Here is a 19103-nt window from a genome sequence, read left to right as displayed (position 1 = left end):
GAAGTGATCACTAATGCAGAATTAAACCATCTGTATTTGTGAAGATGGTAATTGTTAATATTTTAATTAGGTCAAATCTAACAGAGATTTAAAATCTGGACTTTGTTCTTGATGGGTGAAACATTACATGGTCAATCAGTTACATTAACTGTTCTCTTAAAGTCTAGTAAGAACAAAATTAATTACAATAAATTAATTTAATGTAAATATATTTGAGTATATTTTGGTGTAATGTAGTATTAACTTCAACATAAACTGAAAAGGTTTATGTGTATGTAAAATGTATTTAGGTGTTTGTATATAGGTTTTAATACATGTACAGTAGTATGTTTAAAGTCCAGGTTTACTTTAAATAGTTCCATTTTAGCTCAGCTAAGTAAACTTCATCAAGTAAACTTCACCCTTCTAGCCCTCTTTAAGTGTACTGATCATTAGTGTGTTAAAGTGTCATTAGTGAACACTTTAGTTCACTGTAGCTTAAAAAAAGCTTATTTTTTTTCACTAAGGACTAAACTATGCTGGTCAGTTTTTGAATAATAATTCCAGTAGCAGCTGAACGGTTGATCATATGGCTCCATGTTGTATTTTATTAAGTGCTTCCTTCACAACAAACTACAACTGTTTAATTTCCAAATTCATCTTCCACTTAATTGTGGTGGTCAGTTTTTGTCTAATGCCTTTAATCTAAACTGTGATCAGAGGCTGCATTTACCACCAGCTGCCAGCAGAGGGCGACGCAGCACAGACTGCAAAACTGGTTCTGAATAGAGAAACTTTAATAGCGTCTAAACGGTTCATCATATGATTCTGAGACACGTTGCATTTTATGAGGTGCCTCCTTCACAACAAACTACAGCGCTTATATGGCTATTTTGCAGTCCACTACATTGTGGTGGTCAGTTTTTTTTTTGTCTAATAATTTCAATATTTGAACAGGGTGAGGGATTCAGGCTATGCAGACAGCTGCCAGCAGAGGGCGACGGCGTTTCTGCAAACAAAAAGGAAAATAAATGGTTTATCATTTCTCTCCAAAGTAAGTAATATTTTATCAAGTGTCTCATTCACAGTAAACTACAATTGTTATATGACCTAATTTAACATTATATTTTATTTGTGGTGATCAGTTTTTGTCTAATAATTTCAATATTTGAACAGGGTAAGGGGTTCAGGCTATGCAGACAGCTGCCAGCAGAGGGCGACGGCGGCACACAGTTCTACTGGTTCTGTATAAAGAGGTTTTCTCTGCAAACAAAACAGAAGAGAAAATAAAGAACTTCAGCAGCAGCTGGGTTGTATTGTATTAACTGAATTCTTCACAAGAAGCTATAAATATTATATGTCCATAACTTTCACTTAATTGTGGTGGGCAACTTTTGTCTTATAACTTCCATCGCATCAGAACGGTGAACAGAGGCTGCATTTACCGCCAGCTGCCAGCAGAGGGCGACACAGACTACAAAACTGGTTCAGTATAAAGAGGCTGAATAAAGAAACTTTAACAGCGTCTAAACGGTTCATCATATGTCTCCAACAGAAGCTGTATCCGATGCCTCCTTTACAACAACCTACAACTCTAGTATGGCCATTTTCACATTCCACTAAGTTGTGGTTCTCGGTTTTTGTGTAATAACTACAAAAGAATGTGAACAGTTTAGGGGTCAGCCTGTGCCGCCAGCTGCCAGCAGAGGGCGATGGCGGCACACAGCGCTACTGGTTCTGTATAAAGAGGTTTTCTCTGCAAACAGAAAGAAAATCTTAAATAGTTTAACTGTTGATCATGTGTCTCTAAGGTGCCTCTTTTACAACAAAATACAACTCTTATATGCTCATCTTTACATTGTACTAAATTGTGGTGTAAAGGGTCAGTCTGTGCCTCCAGCTGCCAGCAGAGGGCGACAGACACAGACTGGCGGTACAGAGCTTATCACTGCGAACAGAACAGAGAAGAAAAGAGAAGAGAATAAAAACAGCTCCAAACTAAAGGAGAAGAGAAGCAGAGCTGAAGAGAGGAGAGAAAACTCCCATCTTTATTTAAGATTCATAAAAGCTGAACAATAAAGCAGCTTCCTCTCTCATGAGAGGAGGGTTCAGTAAAATACAGCGGGGCTGTAGGGGTTAAGGGAGGATGCAGATCCTTTAGCGCTGCTTCTCACTCTGTGCACTTCACATATTAGCAGTTGCACTCTTACACTCCTATAGGTCACCATAGCCCAGTCCCAAATCACTCCCTACACTCTGCAGTTCTCCTCAAAGTCTACTCTTTTTGGTGTCAACAGCGAGCAGCGCAATAAGTCAGGAGCCCTTCAGAGCGCGTGTTTTTAAACATGGTATTTGGGACACAGCCCATTTCTCCTCCTTCATGCCCTCGTCGCGCTGTCAGTCGACAGTAACGTGAACACCATGGACATCACGAGATATTTGAAGAAGAGAGAAACAGCCAGTCCCCAGGATCAGCCGGAGAACACAGTGCTGTTTCAGCTTCATGTAGGTTTAGAAGGACAGCAGTATTTACAGTAATAGAGCTGTAGATGCTCACTGTAACGGTATGAAGGTCACTTTAACGTTAGACTGATGTCAGCTAGCAAGCTAATGTTACTGGTACAGATCATGGTGATCCGCTGTTCACTAGCTAGCAAATGTGGAGATCAGTAGGACCCTCTGTCTGTATGAAGCTGATGATCTTCGGACGGCTGAAATGTGGTCAAAGTCAAAGTATGAAAGCAAACTGGAATCAGTGACTAATAACTGGAGCCGTGTGTTGAGCTGTAAGAGGAGGTGAAGGTTTTATAGATGTTAGATATTGTGGAAGAATTCTACAATAAACTCTACAGAAATCCTGCAGTTTCTTATCGTATTACTCCATTTCTTTTAGTCAGGAATTCACTGAAATATGGAATAATAAAACACAAACTGCAGGATTTGTGTTTATTGCTGTGCTGTAAAATTCTTCTGCAGCTCTCTATAATAAGTTCACTGTCCAGAACTGAATTCTGAGGAGGTGGGTGGTGATCATCCTGACCTCACTAGCACTATTTTCTCTGAATGTAAATCCTTTCAGCAGTGCTCCAGAATCTAGTAGAAAACCTTCCCCAGACAGCAGAGACATTTACTTCTGCAAAAGCTGGATGAAGTCTTTTTAAGGATAAAGGAGAGTGAATGAACACTCAGTAGTAAAACCACAGATGACCCTGAGAATGCTGAGAATGACCCATCACCCAAGTAATACCTGCTCTGTGGTGATCTTGTGGGGTCCTGTGGGGTCCTGAACATTGAAGAACAGGGTGAAAGGAGGATAAGAAAGTGTGCAGAGAAACAGATGGACTACAGTCTGTAATTATAGAACTACACAGTGCTCCTATATGGTGAGTGGAGCTGATCTAATGGGCAATGAGTGTAGAAACAAGGAGGAGGTGTTAGTTATGGACAGTTGGTGTGTATATATGTATGTAATGACTTAGGAAAACTAGGTTCTCTTAAACTCGTACTCGCAGAGAGACTGTAAACATCATCTCTCTCTCTGTTTCAGTCTTAGCCATGACCTCAGACCCCAAACAGACAAAGATCCCAGGAGATGAGGATGACGTTCACTACTCCAGTGTTCAGTTTAAACCTTCTCACACACAGGAAGAGTCTCCAGCCTCCACCTCCAGACCTTTTCTAGAGCCCACAGATGAGCAGGATGTTCAGCACACACTCTTCTGCCCCCCAGTGAGTAAACCCTGCCATTACATTGACACTCATTCTGGACTGCTGTAGTACGTTATGTTTATCTAGAACGTCTCTATGTTCTACAGGGTTCTGTTGCTGTAGGCTGAGTGAGAGACACCATCCAACAGCTGTGTGCACAAAAACCACGTCTCGTGTTGATTCAGTAACGGACAGAGCATTTTATTATTAAATGAGGAGCAATTCTTTAAGCTGTTATACGGAACTGGTGGCAATCCTAACACTGCTACTTTACATCAAGTCAAAGTGTCAAAGTGTCAGTCAAAGAAATAAACTCTCAGTAGTGAATGTGTAGAGTCAACAATACTGCTAATAATGAAACTCAGACAAAGCCGTGAATGCTCCTGCTCTCTGTTCATATGGCAGCATCAGTGTGTTCTTTTATCAGGTGACAGAAACAACCCGGCTGTGTAGGAGCTGAGACAGAGGAGAGGCAGGTGGAGAGGCTGTCTGATGTTAGGCTGATGATGAACTGGTTCATCAGTGTGTTTGAAATGAGAGCTTGGAATAGACACATGGTGTCTCACTGTTCATATAGCAGCATCAGTGTGTTCCTTTATCAGGTGACAGGTAGCAGTTTGTTATTAGCTACATTTAACAGATTACACAATTCCTTAATGAACATATTCCTGAATTCAGTCAAGACTAAAAGTCTAAATCTCAATCCCTGAATAGTTTAGTTTTTTGATGATGAATGTTTACTTGTTTAGATGTTCTATCAGGAAGCAGAGAAAAGCCATCTGAAGCAGCCAGTTCTGTTTCCTCAGAAGAGAAGGTTTCTGCTGTTACTGCTATTGTAGTGGAGCCTGGAAGTCTGATTTTTATCTGGACTTTTGTCCGTGTTTGGTCATTACTTCACCTACATTAGCCTCGTAGCTCCAGTGCTAAACTTCTATTGATGAGAGAGAGACTGATGTAGTTTAATTAGAGTTTATTAGATGTTGCTGTTTCCTGCAGAATTAAGTGGTTAAGATGTAAACAGAGTCATTCAGAGTGGTTTGGTGTGAAATGCTCCGTTCTAGAGAAACTTACAGAGTCAGAACTGTTCACAGTGGAGGTGATAGGAACCCGACGTCGGAGTGGTGCCTACAGGAGAAACACTGAGACAAGGACTGCGACAACACAGAGAAGGGATATTGCTGCTGCTACACATGGCCCGAGGACATGGAGCACGCAGACAATGATCCATCCCTGGGTCTCCGTGGCAACCATGTCACAAAGTGACACCAATTCCCTTCACCGGACTCCCCAGTGGTTGCCCAAACACCGGGGTGCACCTCACGTTTAACCCTAGTGGCTGGACTCTAAGAGGGGGACTTTGGGGAGAGGAAGGTGGGGTTGCTGGGTCGCCTGACCGTTCATGCTGGGTTCTCTACCTCTGATCACAGACAGCTGCTGCTTGTTCAGGAAGGAGCACCCGCAGCATAAAAGCTCAGCTCTCGTCAGCACGGGAGAGAGGACACTCTCTGATGGAGCTTTTAGAGGCATTCCACTCTTCAGACGTCTGGTTCCCATCACCTCCACTGTGAACAGTTCTGACTCTGTAAGTTTCTCTAGAACGGAGCATTTCACACCAAACCACTCTGAATGACTTTACTTACATCTCAACCACTGAATTCTGCAGAAATTATAGAAATGATGGACGTCTCTGTTGATCATCACTAGAGCATCAGTTCATTATTCTGCTGGTTTCATCTGAATATTTAAAAAAGGAGACACAAAAACCCTCATTAATAATCAAACTCATTAATAATAAAGTCTTTGATCATCATAAAGTGTATTTTTTATTTGTTTAAAGATCACTTTCTTCTTCTTACCTGCTCTTGGTGATGATGTCCATGATTGATCTTTTGTCCCTTGATGACACGAATTTGTCCACCATCTTCACACAGTCCTCGTGGCTCCCCAGAAATCTCAGGGTGTTTCGAGCATGGAGTCTGTGGAGGAAGAATGATAAAAGGTCATTTTCAGTGCTGGCTGGTGAAGACAACATGCTGATGGGTTCCGTTCTGACCCAATAGATGTAAAAACAAGCAACTGCTTACCTCACTTCCTGTGCGGAGTCCAGGGCCAGTTTGCTGACGGCGGTCAGGAACCTGCTGATGAATTCCTTCTTGCTGGTCAGCACACGAGAAGCACCCAACTTGTAAGAGAGCTTCTCCAGATGCAGTGCAGTGCATCTTCTCACTGCTGCGTTTCTGTGGCTGGAGAGAGGAGAGTGAACACAGTAAGATACACATCCAGCGTTTACTCACAGGTGAACTCTAGACTCACCTTCTAGCAAGATCTTCTCCAAAATGTAGGAAGAGACTCAGCCGTATATCAGTGCTGCCAATTTGTACTGTGGCTTTAGAATGACCACTGATATTGATCACATGACCACTTCATTTAGTTTACAGTTCAAATCTATTAATGAATATGGAATGTGATGTTTACCTGAATCCACCAGTCAGTAGAGCGTGCAGGACCCGGCCAGGCGAGCAGTTCTGTACCATCGTGCTGAGGGCCACCTCCACGTCCTCTTTGATGAAGTGGCTGGACTCCCCAGCCTTGTGCAAAAGGACACAGGCAGTGCCCTCCACCTCCTTGTCCATCTTCCGCTGCAGATGGGCGTACAGGTGGGACAGGGTGGTCATGGCGGCACGAGACACCATGGAGCGCAGGTTCTTCACCTGAGACAGTGGAGACAAAAGAAGCACAGTGAGCCTCTGTCTCTAACTCAACCACTGACACTTGCTTTAGCATTAATTAGAATAATGTCATTACAGAAGCTGTTGTCCAGAGTGTGTATGAAGTGTGGGTCTTACCTCCTTGATGAGGGCCAAGCAGACATCATGTAGCTCAGGCAGAAGAACCTCGGCATGGTGTTCCGCCAGAGCGCGCAGCACTTTCAGCCCCTCCATCTTCCTCTCCCTGTTTCAAAAGCAAGACATTAGAATGAGGTGAACACGTCTGGAAGGTGGTGTTATTACAGTAGGAATGATAAAGACTGATTCAGTCAATACACTGAACATTTAATAACAGAGGAGCAGCAGTAGATGGAGATCATTGGGAATTCTCTTCAGACACTTCAGACAGACTCTGATGTTTAGAAGATTCCATCACTAATTTTATCTGGATACTCCAAAGCATTTTAGTTGTGTATTCTCAGGTAACTTCAGCTATTCTAACTCTAGTCTGAGCACTACTCTAAAACACATCACTGCTCCATTAGAACTGGATCTTAATTCTTAATGATCAGTGGAAGGGTGGTGGGTCTACTCCAGCTCACTAAAGACATACCATTCCTCATCCTGCAGCAGGTTAAATGCCTGGCTGAGTGCCAGCTCAGGCTGGTCAAGGGGCTGCTCACTAGTCAGGGCTGGGATCTCCAGCACCTCTCCTCTTCCCTGACTCCCTTCAGCAAGGTGTGGAGCAGCCCTGTTGTTAACAGGCTCCTTGCTGGTTTCTGCTCCCCTGCTCTGTATAACTACAGACACATCTGGAGCAGCTGTTTTTCTTGCAGTGTCCATCTGACATCCTGTCCTCCTCTCCTGCCTAAGTCCAGCCTCATTCCTACCTAGGCCTACCCACCTGGGGATCTTGCTACCTGTGATTAAATGAACCTGGTTAGAGCACCTAAACTATTTTAATTCATTTTCATTCAATTTCTAATTTAAAGACAGTGTGTTTCTGGGATATATGAAGTTTGTGGAGATGATACATGAGACTCCTGAGATGTAAATACTGTATGTCAAAGACTAATTTTTCAGTACTGGAACTCACCTGGTGCATCGTAGGCCTTGGACCCTTTCTTATCCCCCTTAGGTTGGACAGCAGCAGGTGGAGGAACAGGTGTGTGGACCAAGGGCCGTGAAAGGAACTCCTCCAGAGTAACGGAGTTCCCATTGGTCTTGTTGGCATCCTTGGTCTCCATGTTTAGACCCCTCAGTCTGGGAAATCTGCTGGTTTTGGCAGCAGCAGGTGGAGGGACAGGTGTGTGGACCAGGGGGCGTGAAAGGAACTCCTGAAGTGAAAAAGAGTTCCCATAGGCCCTGTTCCTGGACTTGGCAGCAGCAGGTGGAGGGACAGGGGTGTGGAGAACAGGAAATTTCAGGTCCTCAGTCTGTTCTTTCACCACCTGTGGGGCTTGAATTTGGAACCTCTGCCTAATAGGAGGCAAACTGCAGGGTGGTGAAGGGTCCATGCGGGACTCCTGAACGTCCACATTTGGGTCGTTCATCATGAGTCTCATTTTCTCCATGTACTCCTGCCGCTTCCTCCTGATGCTCTCTCGAAGGGAGGGGGCAAGAATAATGGGTCCATCTTCAGGACTGTTAGGCTTCATCTCTGGACGTAATTCCTGTAGATCCTGATGAGAAGTCTTCTGAGATGTGCTCTCCTCCACAGTCACACATCTACTGATTACAGTACTGAGAGACCAGCCATTAAATATGGAACGTTACGTGGGCGTGACTCTATTATGACGTCACATACGGGGGCGTGGTTCTCTGCTGCCTCCACACTATTAGGAGTGAAATATTAGGAGTGTATCATCCAGGGTTGGCTGGAAACACAATGCATGTAACAGTTTTCTGTAATCAGGATAGAAAAAAGTCCAGTTCCAGAGGAAAAAGGCAGTAATCAGATTCCAGCTCCATTCTAAAAACAGTGGGATTACTAACAGAACTACAGTAAACACTCATCACTCTGCTGATTCTCTTGTCTTTCTTCATATCTAGGAGCTAAATTTGGGGCTTAAATGCAGATTTTGCTGAGATTTGATTTCTTTAATGAGAGTTTAGCACTTTCCACAGCGCGCTGTCTCCCTTCAAGCCCCGCCTTATTTTCTTAACCCTCCAATCACTGCTTAGCAACCGTTGTTCTGCAGGACTCCTTCAGCGCTGTTCAGCTCGAGCTCCTGTTTCCGCGGATAGAGTTTGAAGGTGAAGCTCCAGTTCTAGTCATAAGATGTGTCTGGGGGACACAGAGAGCCTGACAGACTGAAGGAGGCTGTTTTCTCCCCGTTTCCAAAAACAACAGCTCATTTGAAAAAGTCAGCTCTGGACTCGTCTGTGGTAAACCTCCCCATGAGCTGAACACACACACCTTAACCAGAGACAGCTGTGTTCACTCAGAGGTGAGTCGTTTGATCTGCTGTTTAGTTGCTAATTTGAGCTGCTTTGACTGAATAAGAAGCTGTGTATGAAAGCACTTGTGGAAAAAGTCGTAGAACCCAGGCGTAGTTTTAGCGGACATGCTAAAAGTTCCTCTTGCTGAAGCGTTCAAATCTTTCTTTACTTGAAATGGATGAGCTGCTTTTACCACGTTGGCTTTGCAGTAACTTTCTGAAGTAGATGAAGTAAATGAGCTCCTCCAGCTGAAGCCCAGTAGAGCAGCAGGGACATCTGATGTCTTCACACATTGCTGCCCCCCAGTGATCAGATCAGGTCATTACATCTGTGTTTGGAAGATGTGTTGGTTGATTCTCTGCTTTGGTTTTATTATTGTTCAGATTGTAAAGCATTAATCCATTATTGTAGGCTGTGTTCAATCATCTCTTCATGTTTTAAAGCTCCATCCTCTCCCTGCTGTCACTGCAGTGTTGTAGAAGAGCGGATGCTGCACAGTGGAGGAACCAGGAAGAAATAAGCATTAAAAACTAAAACCAAAAGCTGCTTCACAATTTATTTCTGATGGTCTTTTTGTAAAACACTGTTCAGAGTAATAAATCACACAACGTGAAGCAGAAACAGATAAATATCAGCAAATCTAACCAATAACAGTAAATGATAAAAAAAAGTGCAGAAGAATAAAAATATGAAGCTTTTTAAACAGTTTCTCATTGAATGAAATTAATGAAATGTGCTGAACATAAAACATATGAATGTAAAATAAAGTGAATTAAAGATGAGAATGAAGTGTTTCTAACATGTAAATCTGCTTTAGAGCCTCTAAAGTCTGTTAATACTGGACTCTGAATTCCTCTTTTGGGCAGTACCTGTAGAGGACAGGAGGGGGAGCCACTGTTACAGTTATTTGGTCAGTCTGACAGCAGTCTCTGCTCTCCTCCAGTGTGTGAGAATGAGGTTAAACTGCAGCTATATTTGTAGACAATCACTTAAACCGACCATTTCAGCTTTGACCATGACCTCTGAACCCAAAAGGAGAGAAGTGTCAGATGATCAGAAGGACAGGGCTCTCCCAGGCCTCTTCACTACCCACTACATTTATCCTGAAGACTTCATTAGTCAGTTTGAATATGAAAGGTCAGGCATTCAATATTCAATAATGTACCAATAACAGTTTCTGTGTGGAGATGCTGACCTTGAAGCCCTGAGGCCTGAAAAGCCTTAAACTGGGCGTCTTGTGGGGAGTCAATCTACATAAACAAAGGTTTGACTCTAGAAATAACTTCATTATGAATAAATGACTCTTAATTTTGGGTACAGCTCATGTAAGAAGTTCCCTCTCCAATCACAAGGCTGATGTGGCTTGTTCTGCTCACACCTTTAACTAAACGTTCTCCACCGTTTCACCTCTAAAGCTAAAGCTAACCCAACCACTCAGAACTCCCAGAATTCAGTTCAGAGTCTCTGTTCAGGTTTATCAGCACAGACTGATTTTGGCCTTCTAAAAATCTTCAGTAAAATAAAGGGATTATTGACGGTCAGTCACCTGGTAAAAACTGAGGAGTGTTTATGAACATTGATTAAAAGTCTGGAAGAGCCGAGACTGAACGTCAGTCACGTGACTGATTCTAGAAGAATACACAGCTTTTCAGCTTCAGCTAAACGGTCACTGCAGACACTCTGTGTGTTCGACTGATGTGTTGAACACGGGACTGAGAGTAAAGAAGGGTAAATGTTCACACTCTAATGACTGATGGTGAGAGAAAAGCTGCTCTCTCATCTACTTGAATCTTTGACTTCCTGTTTCAGGACTATTTACCAAAGATACCAACATTAGTGAGTCAGTGTACAGCTGCATGCAGAACTTTGAGCACCCCTGGTCAGATTACATGATTTTATTGATTTTGAACTGAAAATAAGTTCAGATTCTGTACAGAGACACTTCTGCACTTTTTAATACACACTTACTGATTATATACTGAACTGATCTCACACCTGACTGACCAGAGCTCCTAAACACAGAGACAGAGAACTGAAGTCCAGATGTACTGTCTGATGCTGGACACAGGAGAGGTCAAGCCTGAAATCAGGACATTTCTAAGTCCTACTTTAAATGCAATAAGAGAAAAGCTGATTGTACTTGAATGTATTTATAATCACTCAAGAATATAAAAACAGGAAGAGGCTAAAGGAGGAGGTGTGATGACCGCATGCACAAACACGTCTTCAGGGTCTCAGCCTGCTTTGCTCACTAGTAAGATCAGAAGGTACGAGGACAGGGTGAGTAACAGCACACTAATCTGAGATGAACTCAGTTACAGCTGGGAGCTAAAAGAGTGAGTCTGCTTGATCATTTATTTTAGTCAGAGTTTGTTCTTTTCTTCTTTATTAGTGAAATTTTCTCTAATCTACTCTCTGAATCTATCGGCTCCTGATCAGACCCTCGAGTATCAGCAGTCATGTCTTACCAGATGTCAGGAGGTTTTACAGCAGCAGTGATCCTCGTCTTATTAGCAGGTAAACCTTTACATTTTACTGTGTTTATGTGCTTGTGTTTTACTACAGTTACTGTGTTTAGATGAACACACCAGTCTGGTTAAAGGTGCAATAGAATGCATTAGAAAGCAGGAGTATTTGAAGTGGTTCTTTGGTGTGTAAATAGTAAGTATGTGACTTTGGTTGGGGACAGATGTGGTTTTACAAACCTATTTACAATCCTGTGTTTTGGCCTCAGATTAAAAAAATCTTTTATGGAGGGCTTGTGAATAATTTGATAAGCTCTGCTCTGATTGGCTGTTTTTGTCACCATATGGGCTCACACAATAGCCACAGAGCATACCATACACTCTAATACCAGCACAGCTTTGTTTTTAGAACTCCGACAAGAGGATTGTAAATATTTTAGCGTCTGTACATTTCAGACAACCCTCTCGTGCCTCTAGATTGTAGACTGTAGCACTGTGGCGTTTTGAGGATGTTTGATATTTGAGTGTTCATTGGTGGAATGCATTTAAAATTGTGAATTATATATAAAATATTAAATATTTAACAAACAAAGTAAGTTGTGAGTCCTGGAGTACAGCATGGGTCAGAGGATAGAGTCCTAATTACTGTTGCCAAATGTGTACGTCATCAAATCTGCTCAAACTACAGTTAGAAATGCACCTCGGTCAGACTGCCACAATCTGAGCTGTTGATGTTGGCTGGAGTTGGCTGCCCACCTCTCTGGATGTGTGTATGCTCACTGCCCCTAGTTCAGTAGTGTGTATGTGTATGTGTGTTCACTACCACAGATGGGTAAAATGCAGAGGACACATTTCGCTGTACATAGTACAGTGCACCTTTACCTTTACCTTTTTTACTTTTATAAAAATGTGATCTTTCCAAATATTCAATAGAACTGCACCAATCATCCAGAAATGCACATTATGGGTGTTTGTATTCTAACCCATGTTGAGCTCCACATCCACTATTTTACACTGCTCTGTTGCTCTGTGGTTATCACGTGATCATACCACCACCCAACTTCACACATTACTGTGTTGTCACCCATAGCAACAGTAGCAGTACTAACCACATTGTGGCCACTCTGCCAGTAAGAGCACAAGAGTCCCCCCCCCCTCATATCTGAATATATGTGTGTGTGTGTGTGTGTGTGTGTGTGTGTGTGTGTGTGTGTGTGTGTGTGTTGCAGGAGTTGATGCTCAGCACAGTGTAACTCTCTCCTCTCAGAGTCTCTGTGCTGTTACTGGATCTACAGTAAAAATCTCCTGCAAATATACAACACCTGATTCCTCCAGTGTCAGAGAGAGAGAGTGGATCCACAGCTCTGGTGAAGAAGAACAAGTCCTGAGCAAAGATCCAGAATTCTCAGCGCGGGTTTCTGTAAGTACATGGTGGAATGGATGTGAGCTGACAGTGAGGGATGTGAGAGTGAGCGACTCTGGAGTTTATAACTTCAGATTTAGAACATCAAGCAGTAACTGGATATCAGCCTCATCTGGAGTTCAGCTCACTGTTACAGGTACACACACACACACACACACTCGCTCACTCAGAGTCTCTGTGCTTTCACATTAGATGTGATTTTAAAAATGTTTCAATATAATTTGTGTGTGTGTGTGTGTGTGTGTGTGTGTGTGTGTGTGTGTGTGTGTGTGTGTGTGTGTGTAGATTTGCAGGTGGAGGTGGATCCTCAGACTGTAGGACAGAGGCAGGTGAAACTGACCTGTAGCTCCTTCTGCAGCCTCGGTACAAACCTGTACTACAACTGGTACAGGAACGGACAGCGCCAGACTGGATATGATGCCTCCATTGTGCTCGACTCCACCAGACCATCTGATGAGGGCAGCTACTATTGTGAGGTGTACATCAGCAGTCAGTGGAAACGGTCTCCTGCAGTGTGTAAGTTTCAGTAAAAACTATGATGATCTATAATCTAGTTATTATTTTCCTTCATGTTCTGTCAGTGATCTGCTGAGTAAAGAAAGAGCTTTTAAACCATTTCACCCATTTCACTACTATAGGTGTATGAACAGATTTTTGAAGGGGACACTCACTTTCTTTAAAAATGTATTTTGCCCACACACTTATTTGCCCAAACAATAAAACATATAAAAGATGAAAAAACAGAAAACATAAATGTGATCATGATCAGCAGCATCTGGAGCTACAGGCACATGTTCCGCTAGAGCTACTGCTTCTGTAACAGTGTTTGAATTACAGGGAAGTGAAGAAGACATTATTTATAACAGTACACAGTCTAATGCAAATGTTTGGACACAAGTTTGGCTAATTAACACATTTTGTCTTTATTTATTTTATTGAAAAGTAGTAAACACAACCTCTGTAGGCTCTCTTTATCTCTTTATCAAGACTTTTACATTTTCAGATCAGTTAGTGAAGTTTGAAGTAAACCATAACATTTCTGACTGTAGTTTATCCTTTACTGTATTAATTAACAAATCTTTATAATCTATCTAATGAATCTAAACTAATTGAGTCACTTCACAGCAGACAGACAGACAAAAGACCCTACACAGAGTGTAGTGCTCATCATTGGTATCATTTATTGTGTGTGTGTGTGTGTGTGTGTGTGTGTGTGTGTGTGTGTTCCAGGTGTGCTGGGTAAACAGTGCTGGGGTGTGACTTACACTGCTAAACGTGTGTGTGCCCTGAAAGGATCATCAGTTAATCTCTCCTGCTCTTATAAATACCCTGGAGGAATCACAGTGACTAAATCAGTGTGGTTTATTAAAGCTCAGAGTGGTGCTGAACCTGTGGATGTGAGAGAGGATGAGGAGTATCAGGGCAGAGTGCAGAACAGACAGAGCTCCCAGAATCACTGTAGTATGAGAATCACTGACCTGAGAGAGAGAGACGCTCAGACATACAGATTCAGATTCTACACTGATGGAGGCAATTATACTGGACAATCTGGAGTCACTCTGTCTGTCACAGGTAGAGCTGCACTCTATTAAATAAGTTTAGTTTATTAATTATTAATATTCTGTAAATGAAAAGAACACCAGACCTTGTTTAAACTCTCCTGCAGATCTGAAGATTACAGTGTCAAACACAGAGAGTAGAGGAAAGAAGCTGACCTGCAGCAGCACCTGCACTCTGCCTAAGTACCACACTTACATCTGGTACAAGAACGGACAGAGTGAGTCTCACTGCAGATCTGCCTCCTGCTCTGTAGCTGTGGTCAGTGGAGCGGTCAACTACAGCTGTGCTGTTGAAGGCCACAAGAGCCTACTCTCTCCTCCAGTGTGTGAGTGGACATTTTTACACTTACTAATAATCTAATCTTCTATCACATGTTAATACTAATAACTGTAACATGATTATTTAACAACTTTCCAACCAGACTCTCAGCACTGCTCTGGTGTTTCTGGGATTCCCTCTGGAGAGAGAGAGGAGGGAGAGTCAGTGACTCTGAGCTGCAGCAGTGATGCAGACCCTCCTGTTCTCTCCTACTCCTGGTTTAAGCAGAGAGCAGCTGCAGACACACCGCTGACAACAGGCCAGAATTACAGCATCACCAACATCAGCTCCCAGCACCGCGGACTCTACCACTGCACCGCTCACAACCAGCTAGGACATCACAGCTCTACACCTGTTCATCTGGATGTGTTGTGTAAGAGCAGTTTTATGATTTTAAGCAGTATGTGATCGTCAAGCAGATGGTCTCTTTCTTTACTGAACTCAGAAACCAGATCAGATATCAGATCTTATTGGCAGTGGAATTTCTTCTACTATAAACCAGTAAATGTCTCAACATCTAATCTGGAATTCGATCTTAATTAGGTTCTTGAAAATGTACTCGTGTTCTTGTGTGTGTGTGATTTTTCTAGATGTTCAGGTGGTAATTTAGGACACACATCTGTGCTGCGTTTGTGTGGCGTGTGAACGGAGATGATTGTGTTGTGTATTCTGTTGTTCGTGTTGCTTTCAGGTCATCCTGCAAACCTTTTTAATGACATGTGGCTTCTTTCTTATGTAACTTGTACTTTCCTGTAGAATAACTCTGTTATTGATGTGGCCTTCCAGTGTGCTGTCTTCTGTTGGATCTCTGCACAGATGCGGTTATAGGTAAACAGCGAGTAGGGTAGAGAGCTTAGCCCTGTGGAACCCCACTCTTTAGAGTGAGGTTAGAGGAGATTTGATTACCTAACGGACCAAGGTCTGTTGGTTAGGCCACCAAGCCTTAATTTTTTTAATGAAGATGCTAATGCCCAGGCCACTGAGTTTAGAGACAAACTAGTGACAGTACATGTGTTCAAAGGTCATAGAGACCACTCTGCTACATTCTCTGCACACCCATAAGGACTGTGTGTCTGCTTTCAGACTCTCCCAGAAACACCAGAGCAGTGCTGGTTCCCTCTGGAGAGAGAGTGGAGGGAGAGTCAGTGACTCTGAGCTGCAGCAGTGATGCAGACCCTCCTGTTCTCTCCTACTCCTGGTTTAAGCAGAGAGCAGCTGCAGACACACCGCTGACAACAGGCCAGAATTACAGCATCACCAACATCAGCTCCCAGCACAGCGGACTCTACTACTGCACCGCTCACAACCAGCTAGGACATCACAGCTCAACACCCGTTCATCTGGATGTGTTGTGTAAGAGCAGATTGTTTGTGTGGTTTTATTTGTTTACATTAATAATAACTTTTAGTATTATTTTTAATGAGTAATAATTTCCTCAGACCCTCCCAGTCCCCCATCTGTATCTGAGAGTGTATCTGGAGATTCTGTCACTCTGGTGTGTGTCAGTGACTCCAACCCTCACAGCTCTTTCAGCTGGTACAGGAAGACAGGAAGTGATGTCATGCTGGTTGGAAACAGCAGCAATTTAACTTTAACAGCAGGAGAAGTTGGAGGTTTCTACTGTAAAGCAGAGAATCCATTTGGATCACACAACTCATCAGAATGGTTGTTTCCATCATCAGGTGAGTTCTGGGTGTAACTCGTGGTCCTCTTGTTAACTTTCCTCCTCAGTAAAGAAACACTCTCACTCTCTTCCTCCTCTTTTTCTTCTCTGATTCTGTGACTTTAAACACATCTTTATAACATACTGACGTCTCTGCACTGATCCAGGAAACACAGCAGTGAAATATGCAGCTTCTGGAGTCACTGTGCTTCTGCTTCTGACCTTCACTGCTGCCCTCTTGCGAATGAGGTGAAAATCTACCATATATAAGATATTCCACATGCTCTGAACTCTGTATTTGCTGAGGTTCTTTGTTCTAGAGTGAGGTCACCATAGTGTTACCCAGTAAAGGGCAGTCAGCTTTACTCATAAATAAAATCTGCATTATAAATCTGTATTTCCACCTGTATTAGTTTGTATTAATTAACAATTTGTAGCATAAATGAGCAATATGCCAAATTAAGAGCTATCTATTAATTACTAAATGGTTGATTGTTAATTCTGTTGTTCTATTTATGGATAATTCATTATTTTATTAATTATTACTAAATGGGGCACAACCTGAATAAGTCCAGTACTTGTAGATTTACATCATTTGGCTTCTTTCGATTCAGGCTAGTTTAATTTCAATTAGAACTAGAACCCCCAATTCACCATTTAAACAGGTGGGGAAGCGCCATTTCACTGTTGACTCGCCAAGACACTCAATCACAATTTGTACACACCCACACATGAGATGTGGGTTGTAAAGGATGGGATATTTATTGAATAAATGCAAATATTAAATAGATGACTTTAGATTCACAGTATCTGAGCTAGAGAGGAATTCAGGAATTCATTTATAGAAATGTGCCTCTTCATATTCCATCAGTTTTAGTTTTAGTTTTAGAGGGTTTCCTCTTGCAGAATGTAATATGAATGTGTGATCATTTAACACTAGAGTTCTTAATGTGGAGATCATATCTGTGCAAACTGTAACAGGAGACGAGCAGCAGCTTCCAGCAGCAGGAGAGAAGAGAACAGCACTAATGTGAGTTTAATGATAAAGTCGACGTAGAAGTGAGATTTTAGTCCAGTTCAAAGTGACTGAAGGGTTTTATGGGTCTCATGTTCTGTGAGGCTGTGCAGCTCATTTTACTGTAAAACTGAATGCATCGCTGTTCGCTAAAATAAACAACTTTACATATTAATACATGTAATAAACAACTTTACATTCTCTCTCTCTCTCTCTCTCTCAGTGTGACTCTTCTCCTGTGTATGGAAACATCTCAGCCCTGACCGTGACCCCTGACCCCACAGTGACAGCAGTGTCTGATGATCAGGATGAGGTTCAGTACTCCAGCGTTCATTTCAGACGCTCTCACACACAGGAAGCGTCTCTCTACTCCACCGTCCAACAGCCAAGCGCTCTTAACCAAGACGAGGAGGTCGAGTACAGCACAGTGAAGCTCATCAAACCAAGAGCTGTTCAGTAGGTAAACCAGCTTAGTTATGCACATCACTAAAACACACACACACACACACACACTTAAATTGCCTTCTCCTGAAAACATCTTAAGAGAACAGCAAAGATCAGTTCAGACTGTTTGTGTCAGTAAATCAGAAATGAGAACTTCACCTTCTTCATCTTAGAAAGCAAACAGCGCTTCTTCTCTGAGCACATCAGTGACAGACAAGTCAGGAAGGTGTAGATTTGAGTGAAGTTGCTCTTTACGCTCAACAGCAGATCGTCTCTCAGTGCTGCTTTACTTTACAGGAGTGATGAGACTACAGTCTACAGCACAGTCAGAAGAACCTGAGGAGAACAAACTCCACCAGCCATCAAACTCCAACACCTCCAGCAGATCAACCATTGAAATACAGAAGCTCTCCTCCTCATCAGACAGCTTTATGAAGTGGTTTCATCTTCAGGAAGATGTTCAGCATGAATGATTCAGATTAGTTTGGGGATTTTTTCACCTTTTATGAAAATATTGTTTTATAATCTTGTGTTTCTGATTTAATGATTTTATTACTTTAAACTTTTTAACTTGACCTTCATTTATTCTTTATTGTTTAAGTCTGACTTTAGTCAGTGTGACACATTTTTATCACTATTAAAAGTTAAAGTAAAAGGAAGTTGTGCCTCTGCTGATGAAATGATTTTTTCATTACCCATAATTCTGATATTTCTAACCTCATTAACATGTGGATTGTGATTGGTTGTACTGAGGGCAAATGTAAAACACTGCAGTGGTGAGGAGAGATGGGCGTGTTGATCTCAGTCACTTTCTGAGTTTGAGCTTTATGAATCTGTTCCAGCGTCTCCTGTCTGAAAGTAACAGTAAAAAAAAAAAAGAGCTTTTAACCCTCCTCTTTAAAGAAGCTTCAGGACCTTCTTAAACCTAGAAACCAATTAAAAATACTTTATTCTCATATTCAGTTTATTTTACATTCATATGTTTTATGTTCAGCACATTTCATTCATTTCATTCAATGAGAAACTGTTTTAAAAGATTTACTGTTACTGGTGTTGATATTTATCTGTTTCTGCTTCATCGTGTGTGATTTATTACTCTGAACAGTGTTGAACAAAAAGACCATCAGAAATAAAATTGTGAAGCAGCTTTTGGTTTAGTTTTTAATGCTTATTTCTTCCTGGTTCCTCCACTGTGCAGCATCTGCTCTTCTACAACACTGCAGTGACAGCAGGGAGAGGATGGAGCTTTAAAACATGAAGAGATGATTGAACACAGCCTACAATAATGGATTAATGCTTTACAATCTGAACAATAATAAAACCAAAGCAGAGAATCAACCAACACATCTTCCAAACACAGATGTAATGACCTGATCTG

General features: G+C 42.1%; 1 protein-coding gene across 1 annotated transcript; it reads left to right on the top strand.

Annotated features, from left to right (window-relative positions):
- The first annotated feature begins 12888 nt into the window (after window positions 1-12888).
- On the top strand, window positions 12889-18872 carry LOC140547863 (sialoadhesin-like). The gene is made up of 10 exons (XM_072671113.1): window positions 12889-13241; window positions 13956-14297; window positions 14392-14610; window positions 14707-14976; window positions 15687-15956; window positions 16043-16285; window positions 16434-16515; window positions 17248-17296; window positions 17505-17737; window positions 18023-18872. The coding sequence occupies exons 1-10, from the start codon at window positions 12932-12934 to the stop codon at window positions 18063-18065; spliced, it is 2061 nt and encodes a 686-aa protein (XP_072527214.1). The 5' UTR covers window positions 12889-12931; the 3' UTR covers window positions 18066-18872.
- The last annotated feature ends 231 nt before the right edge of the window (window positions 18873-19103 follow it).

This window comes from Salminus brasiliensis, chromosome 25 (genome assembly GCF_030463535.1).
Source record: "Salminus brasiliensis chromosome 25, fSalBra1.hap2, whole genome shotgun sequence".
Taxonomy (NCBI): domain Eukaryota; kingdom Metazoa; phylum Chordata; class Actinopteri; order Characiformes; family Bryconidae; genus Salminus; species Salminus brasiliensis.
Note: the sequence above shows the minus strand (reverse complement) of the source record. Positions and strands in the feature narration are given on the sequence as shown.